Raw genomic sequence first — 16,498 nt, 5'->3', positions numbered from 1 at the left:
TCCTATAGCATCTGTACCCTGGAACATTAAGCTGCCAGTCCTGTCCCTCCCTTAGCCATGTTTCAGTAATTGCTATAATATCCCAGTCCTATGTACCCATCAATGCCCTGAGTTTATCTGCCTTGCCCGTCAGGCCTCTTGCATTGAAATAAATGCAGTTTAATCTGGACTTCCCTTGCTCTCTGTCTTGCTTTTGCCTGATCTGTCTGGTACTAGGATTACTGACACTGCCTTTACTAATTAATGTGCTCTCTTTAATTTCTGTGTTGTCCTCAAACTTCATGAATCTTTGGAACGCCCTTCCCCAGAAAGTGATGGAGGCAGGATTAATGAATATTTTTAAGATAGATACATGACTAACAAGGGAGCCAAAAGTTATCAGATGGGCAGAATGTGGAGTTGAGGCCACAGATAGACCACCCATGGTCTTATTGAATGATGGAGCAAGTTCAAGAGGCGAAATGGCTTTCTCCTGCTCTGAATTTGTATGTTCGTATGTTAAGGTGTTCACAGAGATAATGAGAGGTGAGGTCATAAAGGACTTGAAAAGGAATTGTAAAATTGAGACGTTGCTTGTCCAGGAGCCAGTATAGGTCAGCAAACACACAGGTGATGGTTGAGCAGGACTTGACATGAGTACGGACATGGAATCAAAGCTTTGGATGAGTTCAAGTTTGCCAAGGAAGGCTGACTAACATTGTGTTGGATTAGCCAAGTCCAGAGGTAAACAAAGCATAGAATTATAGAAAATAAGAGCAGGAGGAGGCCTTTTGGTCCTTCGAGCCTGCTCCACCATTCATACGATTATGGCTGATCATCCAACTCAGTCGCCTAATCCTGCCTCCACCCCCCACCCCCCATTATATCCTTTGATCCTCTTCGCCCCAAGTGCTATATCTAACTGCTTCTTGAAAACTACAATGTTTTGGCCTCGACTACTTTCTATGGTTGCGAATTCCACAGGCTAACCACTCTCTAGGTGAAGAAATTTCTCCTCATCTCTGTCCTAAATGTCTACCCTGTATTCTCAGACTGTGACCCATTGTTCTGGGCACCACCACCATCGGAAACATCCTTCATGCATCTATCCTGTCTAGTGTTGTTTGAATTTTATAGATTTCTATGCGATTTCCCCCCTCATTCTTCTGAACTCCAGTGTATTCAATCCCAACTAACACAATTTTTCCTCATTCCTGTCAGTCCTGCCATGCTAGGAATCAGTCTGGTAAACCCTCTCTGCACTCCCAAGAATATCCTTCCTCAGATAAGGAGACCAAAACAGCGCACATCATCCCAAGTGTGGCCTCACCAAGACCCTGTATAATAACATTAAGACATGCCTGCTCCTGCACTTGAATCCTCACACTGAAGACCAACATACAGTTTGCCTTTTTTACTGCTTGCTACACTTGAATGCTTACCTTCAGTTACTGTTGTACAAGGCCACACAGGTCTCATTACACATTCCCTTCTCCTAATTTTTGGCCATTCAGATAATCTGTCTTCCCGTTTTTGTTACTGAAGTGGATAACCTCTCATTTATCCAAATTATACTGCATCTTGCCATTCATTTGTCCACTCACTCAACTTGTCCAAATCACACTGAAGTATCTCCCTGCATTCTCCTCACAGCTCACTCTCTCATCCAACTTTGTCTGCAAATTTGAAGAAATTACATTTAGTTCCCTAAATCATTAATATCTACAATGAATAGCTGGGGTCCCAGCAGTGATCCCACCAGTACCCCACTAGTCACTGCCTGCCATTCCTGTGTGCTAACCAGTTTTCTATCCATCTCAACGCACTAACCCCAATCCCATGCACTTTAATTTTACATGCTAATCTCTTATGTGGGACTTGTCGAAAGCCTTCTAAAAGTCCAAATAAACCATATCCCCAGCTCCCCTCTTCAACTCTACTAGTTACATCCTTTGAAGAATTCCAATAGGCTTGTCAAGTAGATCCTTTCATAAATCCATGCTGACTGTCCAATCACGCCACTGTTTTCCAAGTGTTGAGTGGATTACTTGACTATTCTAATGCTCTTTTGACTGTAGTCCCATCTTCCACCAAAGTTTCTGCTGATCCAAAACTCTGATGTCCATACCTTAATTTTCTTCAATTCTCATCCATCCATCATCATCCCTGTGCTGCTGACTTTCTCTGACTCCAGATCCAACAATGCCTCAGATTTTAAATCCACATTCTTGTTTTGAAATCCTGCCATTGCCTTGCCCCTCGCTAGCTCTGTAACATTCTCCAGCCTTCAAACCCTCAGATATTTGTGCCCTTCCAATTCTGACAACTTGCACATTCCTGCTTTTAATCAGTCCATCCTTGGTGGCCATGCCTTCAGCTGCTTTGACACAAGCTTGAGAATTCTCTCTGTAAACCTCTTCACCTTACCTCCCATCTCCCTTTTAAGATGCCCCCAAAAACCAACCTTTTTGAAACTTTAGATGAGATTTCCTGACATCTCCTTCTGTGGCTTGATAAATATTTTTATTGACAGTGCTCTAATTGCCTTGGGGCATTTTGTAATGTGAAGTGTGCTATTTCAATGTAAGTTGTTGTTTGATACATGATTTGAGATGGTATTGGATGCAGCTGAACTGAAGAGACATCTCAACTGAACCTAATGTGTACTTCGCCAAAATCCTGATCCATATACTTTTGAGAAAGATTTGCTGGATAGTGATATGAAGCAGGAACCTGAAGCTGATCTTATTTCATTTTCCACAGTGTATGGCGCTGGACACTGAGGCTGGTTTGTAGTGTCCATTGCTAATGTTTACTAACCCAACACTTCAGATGTGCAACTACCTTCATTTATTTGACTCAACACAATCTCAAATGGAAAATTTTCCTGCAGCTGTTGGGGAAAAGCTAGATTTTCTTTCCTGAAATTACAATTGGCATTAAAAATAGGAAAAAATGTACAGGTATTTTGTGAATTCACATATGTCATCACACTTGATTGTAAAATATAATACACTGTTAAAATTACTCTTGTAATCCCCGGAGTGTGAATGCAAAATACTTCAAAGGCACAATTTTGAAATTAAGTTGTGTTTTCTAAATGCATTTGCAAGAGATATAGTAATTACTGTCAGATTTTTATCAAAACAACAGCTCCATCTGTGTGCTTTGCATTATAGTAATCTCCCTGGAGAAACCTTTGATCAACTTGTTTATTTTTTACCGAGTTAACATTTAATTTACAATAGCTCAGATATTGAATTAGCTTGTTATCACAATATAAAAACTTCTGCGATTTCTCATCATCTAATACAGGCTAATCACATTGGTTAAAAAGTAAAGCGAATTTGTATCATGTTATTGCATGGATTTTATGATTTTTTTTTCTATATAAATATATTAGGGGACGGAGCACAGATTCAAGGAATAATTTGGGCCAGAAATGTTAATTATGAGGTCCAGTTGCATAAACTTGGCTTTCGTTCCCTTAAGTATAGAAGATCGAGAGGTGATCAAATTAAGGTATTTAGAATGATAAAGAGGTTCAACAGGAGTGATATGGAGAATGTGTTTAATCTGGTAGGTGAATTCAGAACTGAGAGCAATCAAGTGAAATCAGAAAAATCACAAAAAGGAGTTTTATCTGGAACTGTCTCCTGTCAAATCTGAGGATCAATTAAAATGATCAAAGCTAAGATTGACATTTTTTGTTAGGTATGTGTATGAAGTGTTTTGGAACAATGGCAGTTAAGTTGGGTTGAAGTATTGATATGTCATGTCAGTGGGACTAGGCATAAAATGGTTCGGCACAGACAAGAAGGGCCAAAAGGCCTGTTTCTGAGCTGTAATTTTCTATGGTTCTATGATCTAATCGAATGGGGAAGCAGGATTGAGGGCTGAATAGCCTACTTATTTCTATGGGCTGAGCCTTAACTCCCAAAAATGGGTGACTTGGGATTGTGTCAGGGGTCAAAATCCAAGAAAGGAACATCAATCAAACTTGATTTATACACACCCACTTTCAGTTTTAATGAAGTTGGGAAGAAGGGTGGATGAAGGATCTCCTTGCGGGATCTAGAATGGTCATTCAAATGTTATAAGGAGGCTGCCTGCCTTCATTTTAACAACTGTTCTATTTTTAAGCACAGGCCACCACTTTGCCAAGCTTTGGGAAACTGGGCAGCTGAAAGAGGGCAAGAAGAGCTTATTTCATTACAGAACAGCTTGTGAGTCATGAGGAGCAGGAGTGTTTCCTCAAGGCCCAACAAACTACCTAATAAACCCTGACCACCATCAGACCTCCCCCTTCCCAACAATCAGGAACCTTCCTCACCACCCCCCAAGTCCATCATGCAGGCAATTGGGACCTTCCTAACCTTATGTTCTCTTCCCCACCCCCCAAACTTCCAGGCCAATATTGGATCCCATCTCTCTCACTGTTGGATTCCCCTTCCCCTTATGCCCTCTTTCCCCCATCACTATTCCAATTTCCCAGGCCTAGTTGTTCTTCTAGGCTTCAGCAGCCCTATCTAGCAGACTGCTGACTGATAGATCGCGAGCTTCCTGTGGGTGTAATCCCACAATCAAACTGCTTTTGAATGCAACCCCACAGGAAAATTTTAAAGGAGCCCTGCAATTAAATTCTGGAGAACATTTGCACTTCTGGGTTTTGCAGCCTGATAATAGGCTGCGGGAATAACTTGGTGTTATCAACTAGGAGATGGTGCAAGAAAGTGATTCAAACTCAGATTTTCCATTCCTTAGGGAGGGAACTAAAAGGAAGGACAAAAGAGATTTGGATTTATATTATTCATTACATTTAGCATTTTTCACGATTATTGGACATCTCAAAGCACATTACAACAATGAAGTAATTTTGAAAGCTAGTGACTGTTAAAAGTACAGCAGCCAATTTTGTGCACAGCAAACTCCCACAAACCACAATGTGATAATGACCAGATTATGTTGAGGAAGAATAAATATTGGGACAACTCCCTTACTCTTTTCAAAGTAGTGTCATGTGATCTTTTACATCCACCAGAGCAGGCAGATGGGGCCTTGGTTTAATGTCTTACCCAGTACTATCTTATCCAAGAGTCTGCAATCCAAGCACTGCGTTGGATTGTCAGACCGATTTTTGTGATCACGTAAACGTGTGGACTTCAACCCGGAAGAGATGAGAGTGCTACCAATGTGTCCATAAGCTGCAAGACCTGGGCAACATTCAGACTTGGATTGATAAGTGACAAGTAACATTGTGCCACACAAGTGACAATCCATAACCATTTCCAACTATTTCTAAATAATCTCCCTGTGACATTCAATCGCATTATTATCACTGAATTCCCCATTATCAACATCCTAGATATTATCATTCAATAAAAACTTCACTGGACCAGTCACAGAAATACTGTGGATAAAAGAGCAGGTCAGAGGCTTGGAATTCTGCGGCAAGTGCCTTACCTCCTGACTCCCCAAGCCTGTCCACCACCTACAAGGCACAAGTCAGTGATGGAATACTCTTTATTTGTCTGGATGACTGCAGCTCTAACAACACTCAAGAAGCTCAGCATCATCCAGACAAATCAAACCACTTAATTGACACCCCATCCACTACCTTAAACAATTCCTTCTACAACCACAAATATAGTGATCGCTGTGTACCATATGTAAGATACATTTCAGAAACTTGCCTCCAATAGCACCTTCCAAACTCGTGACCAAAGGACAAGGGCAACAGATACATGGGAACACCACCACCTGCAAATTTTCCTCCAAGCCACATACCATCCTGACTTGTAGCTATAGGACAGTTCTTTCACTGTCACTGGGTCAATATCCTGCCAGACCCTTCCTCACCACGACTTTCAAGAGGACAATTAGGGATGGGCAACAATGCTATCCTAGCCCCATATCCCTTGAAAGAATAAAAGAAACACCCACAGTTGACACTGTGGGAGGGAATAAATAGTTTTAAAAATGGATATTTAGTTAGACATTGCAGTTCCAAAATTACCATGGTAATGTAAAAAATTACCATTTGTATGTAAAAGAAAACAAATAAAATTGCATCAATAAAATGTAATTGCAACTTTCGCAAGTGAAAAAAAAAGTCTTAGATTATACAGTGTTTTTCACGACCACTGAACTTATCAAAGAGCTTTACAGCTTGTGAAAGTTGAAATGTAAGAAATTGATATAATGATTGTATTTATTATCGCGCAAAAAACAGTAACACACTCCTGCAAGTCAAGGTTCTGTTCCCAACAAATGGGAGGAAGACGGGAACTGCAGAAAACAGGCAGGCATGGCTCGAATTGGGAAATGAAGTCAGCAGTATCAATGTGGTGCCTTGCTCCTGAATACAGTGCTGGAAGTGATTGAATGACCTGATGAGCCAGGGGAAGTAAGTAACATGCCATATTCAAGTACAACCCCCCTTTACAGTGACTCTCCAAAATGTTGTCGATCCATTATCTCAAAAGAATCCACAGCTCACACTCATAGGTCTTTTTCTCTCCTTACAGGAAATGACGGCACAGGACACCAGCGAGAGGCAGAACTAGGATGCTCCCCCCATTATAGCCAACCTGACAGCTGCAAAAAGCGAGGTGGTGTAGATAAGACAAGTCTCCACATGCCTGGCCATTGACAGTGGAGGAATGGGGTCTCCCAGCTACATGGTGATCAAATTATTAGATGCCAACCTGTCAGCCACAGAAATATGCTGATCTACACAATGATTATTTAGAACACACTCATTTTCAGTCCTAATTTGTCTTTTGTCTCCCACGATTATCTCTGAATAGCTGCTGCTGGAGGAGGCTAAAGACTGAGGTTACTCATCCTGAGGATGCACCATCACATGACTCATGATGCACTTGCCAGATCAGATACACGCACCCTTGAGGCTACCTGGGCAGATGGTTTGTGTTGTCACATGGTGAAGCACACATCACAAGTGAGCAAAAACAATTGGTAGAGACAAATAGCAGCAGTGCAAAGTAATCTTTTGAGCCTCCAAGCTCTCTCCAACTGGATGCAGCTGTTAAACCTCAGAGGTCATCGACAAAAAGGACGATTCTGAAGCATCAGTAGACAATGGATGGAATTTAATGCCCCTCACCTCTGGTGATGAACTTGGAGTGGAACGTGGCATTTAATTGGGTGAGAGGGTGCTGGCTGGGAACTCTGCTACCTTCTATCCTATCCTTAATCACCCTTGGCCTGGTATTCTTTGCTGATCCTGGACCTCTGATGTGTGTTTGCCAGCAACTGCCACTGTGCCAGGTGGCGTTGCTGGCCTCTAACCAGCAGCTCTCAAGGAGCAGGATTTCTGTCCTAGGGACCTTAGAGGACACTTAATATAGCAGGCCTTTCCCAATGGAGGTGTAACGGAGCTCTCATTGGCTCTCATCCTCCCCATTGTTGCCCATCAAGTGACCTATTACCTCTGTAAAATGGTATGACAAGCTAAAGGAGAGCAATGGGTATCTGCGGGAGAGATGGATTATTGGCTGGACTGCAGCACATCCCTGGCATTTTGGAAATCCTTGCTGTGCACATTGAAAGGTGCCCTAGAGTTGTCCAGCCAGCTGAAATTTCATTTTTCGCATCTCAATTATTTGTTCAATAATTCATCCATTGACTCGGTTTGGAGTTTAAAAGTTCTGTGGCAAATTTGATGTCAAATGAAGGCATCGTGACAGCATCCTCAATACCTTGTGCAGACATCCAAGGGAGAGCTGCATATGCTGGTTAGGTTGATTGGCCATGCTAAAATTGCCCCTTAGTGTCCTGGGATGCGTAGATTAGAGGGATTAGTGGGTAAAATATGTAGGGATATGGGGGTAGGGCCTGGGTGGGATTGTGGTCGGTGCAGACTCGATGGGCCGAATGGCCTCTTTCTGTACTGTAGGGTTTCTATTCTATGATTTATGCGGCTCCCTTGCTGTTAAGAAGTGCAAGTCAAAGAACTTCAAGATAGTAGAATTAACCTCAAGTTGGACATCAGTATTTAAAGATTTTCTTACCTGACAATTACTCAGCCCCATTAATCTCCGCTGTCCTGCCAACTTGTTTTAGCTGGCCAGGAAGCCAAGGAAACCTGTGCACTGAAAGTTAAAAATAGAATCCAGGGTTAAATTCCCTTCCAATAAATCCCCTCCCAATAAATCCCCTCCCAATTGCCTCTAATATGCTCAAATGTTTGACCTGCCTGTCCCATGGGAGTTTTCTGTGTGTTAATAAACATGCTCAAGTTAAATGCAGAAGTCAGTGGATTCCTGACTCATCAACTTGCTCTCTTGACCAACCACCTGCAGAGATATGCACTCACTCTGGCAGGTTAAAATTCTCTCTCCCCCACCCCGCCCCCACCTGTCTTGTGAGTGGTCGTGAAGTAATAAGTGGAAGTGAACGAGAAGAGAGCAGGCCCCAGTAAGGAGATGCAGTTTTTATAAGAGAAGAGTAGCCAAAGAGAAGAATGATCAAAGAAATTTAAGTTCTATTCTATATATGACTGGATTTTCAGTGGGATTGGTAAAGGGAGGAAAGTGCATGTTTCAAGAATGAAAAATTGGGTGGTGAGATAAGAACAGCAGACATTCAAATTAAAGAACAGGAGGGGAGCACTGCAAATAGGGGTGGCATGGTGGCGCAGTGGTTAGCACTGCTGCCTTACAGTTCCAAGGACCCGGGTTTGATTCCCGGCTTGGGTCATTGTCTGTGTGGAGTTCACACATTCTCTCCGTGTCTGCATGGGCTTCCTCCGGGTGCTCCAGTTTCCTCCCACAGTCCAAAGAAGTGCGGGTTAGGTGGATTGGCTATGTTAAATTGCCACTTACTGTCAGGGGGACCAGTAGGATAAATATGTGGGATAGGGCGTGGGTGGGATTGTGGTCAGTGCAGACTCGATGGGCCGAATGGCCTCCTTCTGCACTGTAGTGATTCTAAAGAAATAAAAGGAATGGAGATGGTGGAGATGGATGGAAGAGCAGGGACAGTTGTGGAGGGCAAGAAATGAGTATTAATAAATGAAGAATACACCAGAGGCCGAGACTTGAGAACCTTACCCGAATATGGCTGGGACCAGAGTCCAGGGCACGGGGTACTTTAGCATTGAAGTGACGCTTCATCAACATTTACAAAGTTAGGGAGTTTCTGTTCTTGGAGTGTGTAGGCATCTGGCATATGCAAGGCTTTTAATGTATAGCTATGGCCTTGTTTACTCTAGAAATAAAATTTTGTAATTTTAAGTTGATTTAGTATAAACAGAACGCACTGGGAAGAATCCTTTACTCTGTTTTGTTGTTTTTGGCATCCATCCTTCTCAGGAGATGATCGATTGCACCTAGGGTGTAAGTCACTTCTGTAATGAACATTTTTGTGACTGTAGAGACTGATTCATGATTGGCATTCTCTTCTGTAGCTGGCACAGATCAACAGCATTGGCCTGAAGTTGACTTTTTTTTTTCCAGCAGGCTCTCTCTTTTCACCCTCTGATCATTTATTTTGTCCTCTGCTTTTTCCACACTGGTCCTGTCTGCTTGACTCTAGGCACTTGGGTCAGCAGCCAAGACCTCCTATGGATTGACTCCTGTCAACCTAAAGTCTTGCTTGCGGACATTCTTGTATCACAAATATGGGTGACCTGCTGGTCTCATAAGTCTTTGGGGTTTCAGCGATCATCCATTTGGCTCCCATGACCCAGCCAAAGAAGTCACCGGTAACTTGAGGGCAAGCATTCTGAGGATTCCTGCATGCTGGTGTACTTTGCAGCACTCTGCCTTGCCAGGCAATGTCCAAGGTTCATCTGAGGCAGCGGCGGTGGCAGCTGCTTTTCTTGGCTTGCATAATGGATGGTGCTGAGAACACAAACCTGGTACACCCAGAGCTTTGTATTTTCAATTAGTTTGCTGTTGGTCCACACTCAACCTCTTAACTTTGACATGACAGTTGTGGCCTTGGCAATCCTGGTGCTGACTCTGGCAGCAAGGAACAGGTTTCTGATGATTGTTGCTCCAAGATATTTGAAGCATTGACGACCTCCAGAGTGAGGTTGTTAATGTCGATGGAAGGTGGAGTCTCTATGTCCTGGCCCATAACTTTGGTTTTCCTAGTGCTAATTGTCAGTTCAAACTCCTTCAAAAGAGTGAGAGCTCTTTTCAGAAGAGTGGGAGAATCAACCTACAAGCTGTTTCAAGTGAACTTCAGCCCGGGATGCCAGTGTGGCATCATCAGCCAACAGCAATCGCAAACTGGGGCATATTCTGCATTTGGCCTTGGCGCAGAGTCTTGCCAGGTCGAACAAATTGTCGTTGGTTCTCATTTGAGTCAGAAAAAGTGTACAAAAGAGTTGACACCAGATACAGCTCTATTTTACCCTGTTGCTGATCTTGAAAGTATCCAATGATGCTCCATTGTAACTGATGTAACTGCATGTTTTGTGGAAAGAAGAAATTAAATCAGACAGCCTATTTTCCAAAGGTGTTTACAGTTTCCATCTCTGCTGACAAGGTCAAAGGCCTTGGTGAGGTCCATGGAAGCAATGTAGTGTGTGTTTGTGGCATTTTCCCTCTAACTGCAGAAATGAGGAAATCATGTCAATGCCAATCTTCAGCTCTGAAGCCACACTGACACTCTGAGTAGATGGGTTATGCCAAAGTCCGCAACCAGGTCACAGCAATGTGAGCAAAGACATTCCCCACAATACGTAACAAGGAGAGATGCCTTGATATTATTGCAGCCACTGCGATCCCTTTTGTTTTTGTACAAGGTGACTATTTTTACTTTGTGCATGTCTTGATGCACAAATTTGTCCTTCCAGCAGAGATAGCAGTTAGTACAAATGCTGCAGCAGTGCTAGTTTTCCACTTTTGATGATTTTGGATGGATTTCCATCCAAAATCCTGGGACCTTACCACGGGCAAAATGGACAAGGGCCTTGTTGAACTCTGCTCTGGTGAACTTGCTTCCAGGCTTTCCTGATCGGAAAGTCTGGAATGGTGCTGAAAGCCTCTTCGCTGATAACATTCTCCATTGCATAAAGTTTGAGGTAGCGCTGCACCTGTCTGCGTACTTGATTCAGTGATGTCTTCAAGGACGCTGATTTGGCTGCTGATAGGCCTTTGTTTTCTTGGGTTCCTTCATACATCCATCTGGCATCCCTGGATGCTAGCAGCTTGAATACTGTTGCAGAGTTACAACCAGAGTTTGTATGCTGGGGGACTGTTTATAGTTCATGAGAACTCTCCTCTTAGTTATAGTAACTGGCTCCATTTCAGTCCAATAAGCCTCAAAACCAGCAGTACCCCTCTGATCTCACTCCTAAATACTGAGAGTACAGAATTATAGGCAAGGTTATGCAGATGATCCCACTTTGACCCCATAATGTGGCTTGGGCATTGTTGTCCAAAAGAACCAGATAGAGGATGTTTAGGTCCTATGAGTCAATGGTAAGGCAACTGTTCATCCGAGGATGACATTTCTTTTTGGATTGCTATTATTTCCTTGGCTGAAGTCTTACTACACACCTCAGAGTGATAAGTATCACAGTTAGCACTGTGATAGCTACAAGTGATGAAGACTCTGTTGAGGGGGGTACATCTAGTGATGATGAGATCTAGTTGGTGCCAGTGGTATGATCTGTGATGTCTTTGGGGCACCTTGTGGCACTGCTTAGTTTGGAAATTGCTGTTTCTCGCAGAGTCCATTCGTAGCTCCAGCAACCTCTGTCCATTTCTGTTCACCTCACCGATTCCCTGGAGCCCTATGCACGTTATGCAAGTTGTGTAGTCAGTACCCACCATTATATTGAAGTCTCCTGGAAGGTACAGTCTCTCGGTCCTGGGAATTCTGCTAAACACAGTAAGAAGTTTAACAACACCAGGTTAAAGTCCAACAGGTTTATTTGGTAGCAAAAGCCACACAAGACTACGCTGAGAGACGACAATTCTGCTAAAGGCAGCGTAAGTGCCTCAGAATTGATCCTTGACATCTGGGTGGAGGTGAGCTTGGCATAGATGCACAAGATTAACAAGCTTGTTGATGTGTGTAAGAAAGCTCTCTGAGCCTTATGTTTGGTGGTGGCGGGGAGGAAGGGGGGGGGGTGTCAGTCTTTGAAAATAGAGTACTTTTTATTGCAAATTCACTCTATGCTCACATGTTGCCTCTTGAATTTTCACCTGTCAGTAGAACGGGTGGTGATTTCTCTTGTTTAATTTTGAGTGATCCTCACTTGGTAAGGCCAGGGCATATGGTGGCACAGTGGTTAGCATTGCTAACTCATAGCGCCAGGGACCTGCGTTCAATTCCTGGCTTGGTTCATTGTCTGTGTGGAGTCTGCATGTTCTCTCCATGTCTGCGTGGGTTTTCTCTGGGTGCTCTGGTTTTCTCCCACAGTTCAAAAGACATGCTTGTTAGGTGGATTGACCATACTAAATTCTCCCTCAGTGTACCTGAACAGGTGCCGGAGTGTGGCGACTAGGGGATTTTCACAGTAATTTCATTGCAGTGTTAATAATGTGACACCAATAAATAAACTTAAACACAGCCTTATGTTCTAACTTGCAATGCAAATGTTCTTTGTTGAGTTTCTCTTGTCTGGTGCATAGATTAGCAAAGCTGCCTGTTGAAAAATTATTCTCTAAGCTCCAAGCACCCAATTGAAGCAAGTAGGCCATGGTGGGCAACACCTAACTGACTGGGGCTGCTTGAGGCAGCTAGTAGATTTATAATGAGATGTGAAGATTTCTCCCACCATCTGAAGTAACCCCTGACACTCGTGCTCTATACCACTTGAGCAAAAGCTTATAACCAATAATTGTTTCTTCCCGTGTTGTGCCAACAAAAAAACCGTGAAGTTGGTGTGCCCTCTCCAGGGTGCAAGCTTGTGCTAATAGTGAGGAGACCCTTGGTTGCCCAAGCATTAGGGCTAGGGGATTTTCATAGTAACTTCATTACAGTGTTAATGTAAGCCTACTTGTGACATTAATAAATAAATACCTTCTCAGTATTGCTAGTATTGTCCAAAGGAAAGGAAACCAGTACTGTTTTTGATATCAGCCCTCAGAGAGCTGTTTGATAGATGCCTTTAGAACTCTATTCTGGATTTCCTGTCAGGGTTTACTCCCTTAGCTGCCTTGGTTGGTCTATTTACCATAGCTTGTGGTCTGGTTTTTGGGTACCAGACCATGACTCTATGCCGCTGGATTTGTATGTTACACACCTGGAGCCAGGTCTCCTCCAAACCCCCTATAATTTAACCTGGGACCGCAAGGTACCCAGTTTGCTTACATTGCTACAGGGAGCCACTATATAGGACTTGTGATGACTAAACCATGTATTGGTGGGACAGGCTTAGGCACTTGACCCTCTCTTCACGATAATTGTACTTCTAGCCAGCGGTGAGAGCTGAAAACAAGCGGTGATGAGTAGACTGACCACCCACTATACTAATGCACTTGATATATCACATCAACAGGAGACACACTAAAGTTTCACTGGAAAAGGCAAAATATTCTGTTTTATACCATTATTTCATGCCTTATTTAAATGTCTGAGAGTGCTGAACAACTTAATCTTGTTGATGTTAAGTATCTAAATTGAATTTGCCACTTTGAGATTTTTGTGAAAGAATAAATTTGCAATGGTTAGGGTTTGAGTTCCTCAAATGTTTAGTCAGTAAGTAACAGCTCTGTAGATTAGAAAAGTTCATGGGACTAGTTAACATCTTTAGAACTGTACGATATCTTTAGACTTTGGCAGGAACTTTCTTCCCTTCAGAATAAATTAGCAATGGAATCTTCTGCTGATTCCAGAATAACTATTTCTCATACGTTGTTCTGAAATCATAATCTTAGAATCATAAAATCATACAGTGCAGAAGGAAGCCATTCTGCCCATTGAGCCTGCACCGACCACAATACCATCCACGCCCTCTCCCCACTAGCATTTACCTTAGCTAGTCCCCCTGACACTAAGGGGCAATTTGGCATAATAGCCAATCCACCTAACCCGCACATCTTTGGACTGTGGGCGGCACGATGACACAGTGGTTAGCACTGCTGCTTCACAACTCCAGGGACCTGGGTTCAATTCCCGGCTTAGGCCACTGTCTGTGTGGAGTTTGCATGTTCTCTCCGTGTCTGGGTGGGGTTTCCTCCGGGTGCTCTGATTTTCTCCCACAGTCCAAAGATGTGCAGGTTAGGTGGATTGGCCATGCCAAATTGACCCTAATGTCAGGGGATTAGCAGGGTAAATGTGTGGGGTTACAGGAATAGGGCCTGGGTGGGATTGTGGTTGAGGCGGACTCAATGGGCTGAATGGCCTCCTTCTGCACCGTAGGGATTCTATGAAACCGGAGCACCCAGAGGAAACCCAAGCAGACATGGGAAGAATATGCAAAGTCCACACAGACAGTGACCCAAGGCAGGAATCGAACACGGGTCCCTAGCACTGTGAGGCAGCAGTGCTAAGCACTGTGCCACCGTGCCGCTCTTCTGTGAGATATTGCCATGCTGAAAGATTGTCAAAATAGACTTTGGTGAGCATTATCAGCTATTTGGCATGCAAAGTGGAAAAAGTCAAAAAGAGTTATTCCTGAATTTGGCATTGTTGTATTTCTCAGTGAGCAGTACAATCAGTCCACAGACATGTGCATGTTTTGCTTCCTCACAGTGATATCCTATGCAATGTGATTCTTCTCTGTTTCATGCCACAAGTAAACATCTTTTTTGGAGAAAAAAGCACATTTTCTTAAATTAAGTAATGGCATATGCTATTTTAAAGTTGTTTGCAAAGCCTTTTAACATAATTGGAGAATATTCTATTGAGCATGCATGTGAAAAATGGTGGCTATCATCACATTTCCAAAAGGAATTTAAACTGTTCAAAAGCACTTTAAAATAGTATTTTCCATCTGATGCTATTCTATAAATATACACTGTTTCTATGTTTCAGGTGATGGAAATCATTCCGACAAGACCAAAGAATTGTTATCCTGGTCCGAAGCTACAGATAGCAGTAAATCAAAGGGCAAAGACAGACTGACTGGAAGAGCCAGAAGCTTTAAGTAAGTGCAACAGCGAAAGGGTGTTGACTTTGTATTCTGTTGGGAGATTCACCATTGTTTCTTAGTATATAACACACAGCTTTTGGAACATCTTGCGAGTTGCTTTAGAAGTAAACATCATATATCCCTGTTTTTTTAAAGGGATAGATTGGTCTGGGACATTTTCTAACACTGGTCAAGAATCCATTGGGGAAACACATGTTCAAACAACATAAGGGTGATTGACATTTCAACATTTATTTTTAATTTACCAAACTTGGTCAGTTCTGTGACTGGAGAACCTCATATGTAATATTTCAGAAGGGTTTTATCTTTTATAGATTGAAGTTTTGATATCATGGCATAATTCAGCCAAATGTGGCACCAAGTAACCCAAGTTACTTGATTCTGGATAGGAGCGAAAGTAACAGGGTAGTTGTTATGGGGGACTTTAACTTTACAAATATTGACTGGAAAACTATAGTTCGAGTTCTTTAGAGGGGTCAGTTTTTGTCCAATGTGTGCAGGAAGGCTTCCTGACACAGTATGTAGATAGACCAACAAGAGGCGAGGCCACATTGGATTTGGTACTGGGTAATGGACCAGGCCAGGTGTTAGATTTGGAGGTAGGGGAGCACTTTGGTGATAGTGACCACAATTCGATTACATTTACCTTAGCGATGGAAAGGGATAGGTATATACCGAAGGGCAAGAGTTATAGCTGGGGGAAAGGAGATTATGATGCGATTAGGCGAGATTTAGGTGGCATAGGTTGGGGAAGGAAACTGCAGGGGATGGACACAATTGTAATGTGGAGCTTGTTCAAGGAACAGCTACTATGCGTCCTCGATAAATATGTACCTGTCAGGCAGGGAGGAAGCAGTCGTGTGAGGGAACCGTGGTTTACTAAAGAGGTTGAATCTCTTGTGAAGAGGAAGAAGGAGACTTATGTTAAGATGAGACGTGAAGGCTCAGTTAGGGCACTTGAGAGTTACAAGTTAGCCAGGAAGGACCTAAAGAAAGAGTTAAGAAGAGCCAGGCGGGGACATCAGAAGTCTTTGGCAGGTAGGATCAAGGAAAACCCTAAAGCTTTCTATAGGTATGTCAGGAGTAGAAGAATGACTAGGGTAAGATTAGGGCCAGTCAAAGACAGTAGTGGGAAGTTGTGCGTGGAGTCTGAAGCGATAGGAGAGGCACTAAATGAATATTTTTCGTCGGTATTCACACTGGAGAGGGACAGTGTTGTCGAGGGGAGTACTGAGATGCAGGCTGTTGGATTGGACGGGATTGAGGTTCATAAGGTGGAGGTGTTAGCAATTCTGGAAAGGGTAAAAATAGATAAGTCCCCTGGGCCGGATGGGATTTATCCTAGCATTCTCTGGGAGGCTCGAGAGGAGATTGCAGAGCCTTTGATCTTTGTGTCATCATTGTCTACAGGAACAGTGCCAGAAGACTGGAGGATAGCAA

At 43.0% G+C, this 16,498-nt stretch overlaps 1 protein-coding gene across 22 annotated transcripts in view; it reads left to right on the top strand.

The window, feature by feature from the left end:
* Window positions 1-16,498, top strand: part of LOC144507030 (uncharacterized) — a 276,508-nt gene that overhangs the window by 173,368 nt on the left and 86,642 nt on the right. For all 22 annotated transcript variants that reach the window (XM_078233599.1, XM_078233590.1, XM_078233584.1 and 19 more), the window contains one exon: window positions 14,941-15,052. In XM_078233599.1, coding sequence (XP_078089725.1) covers window positions 14,941-15,052 — 112 coding nt within the window. The remainder of the gene's footprint in view (window positions 1-14,940; window positions 15,053-16,498) is intronic.

This window comes from Mustelus asterias, chromosome 18 (genome assembly GCF_964213995.1).
Source record: "Mustelus asterias chromosome 18, sMusAst1.hap1.1, whole genome shotgun sequence".
Taxonomy (NCBI): domain Eukaryota; kingdom Metazoa; phylum Chordata; class Chondrichthyes; order Carcharhiniformes; family Triakidae; genus Mustelus; species Mustelus asterias.
This window is presented reverse-complemented; position numbering and strand designations above follow the sequence as displayed.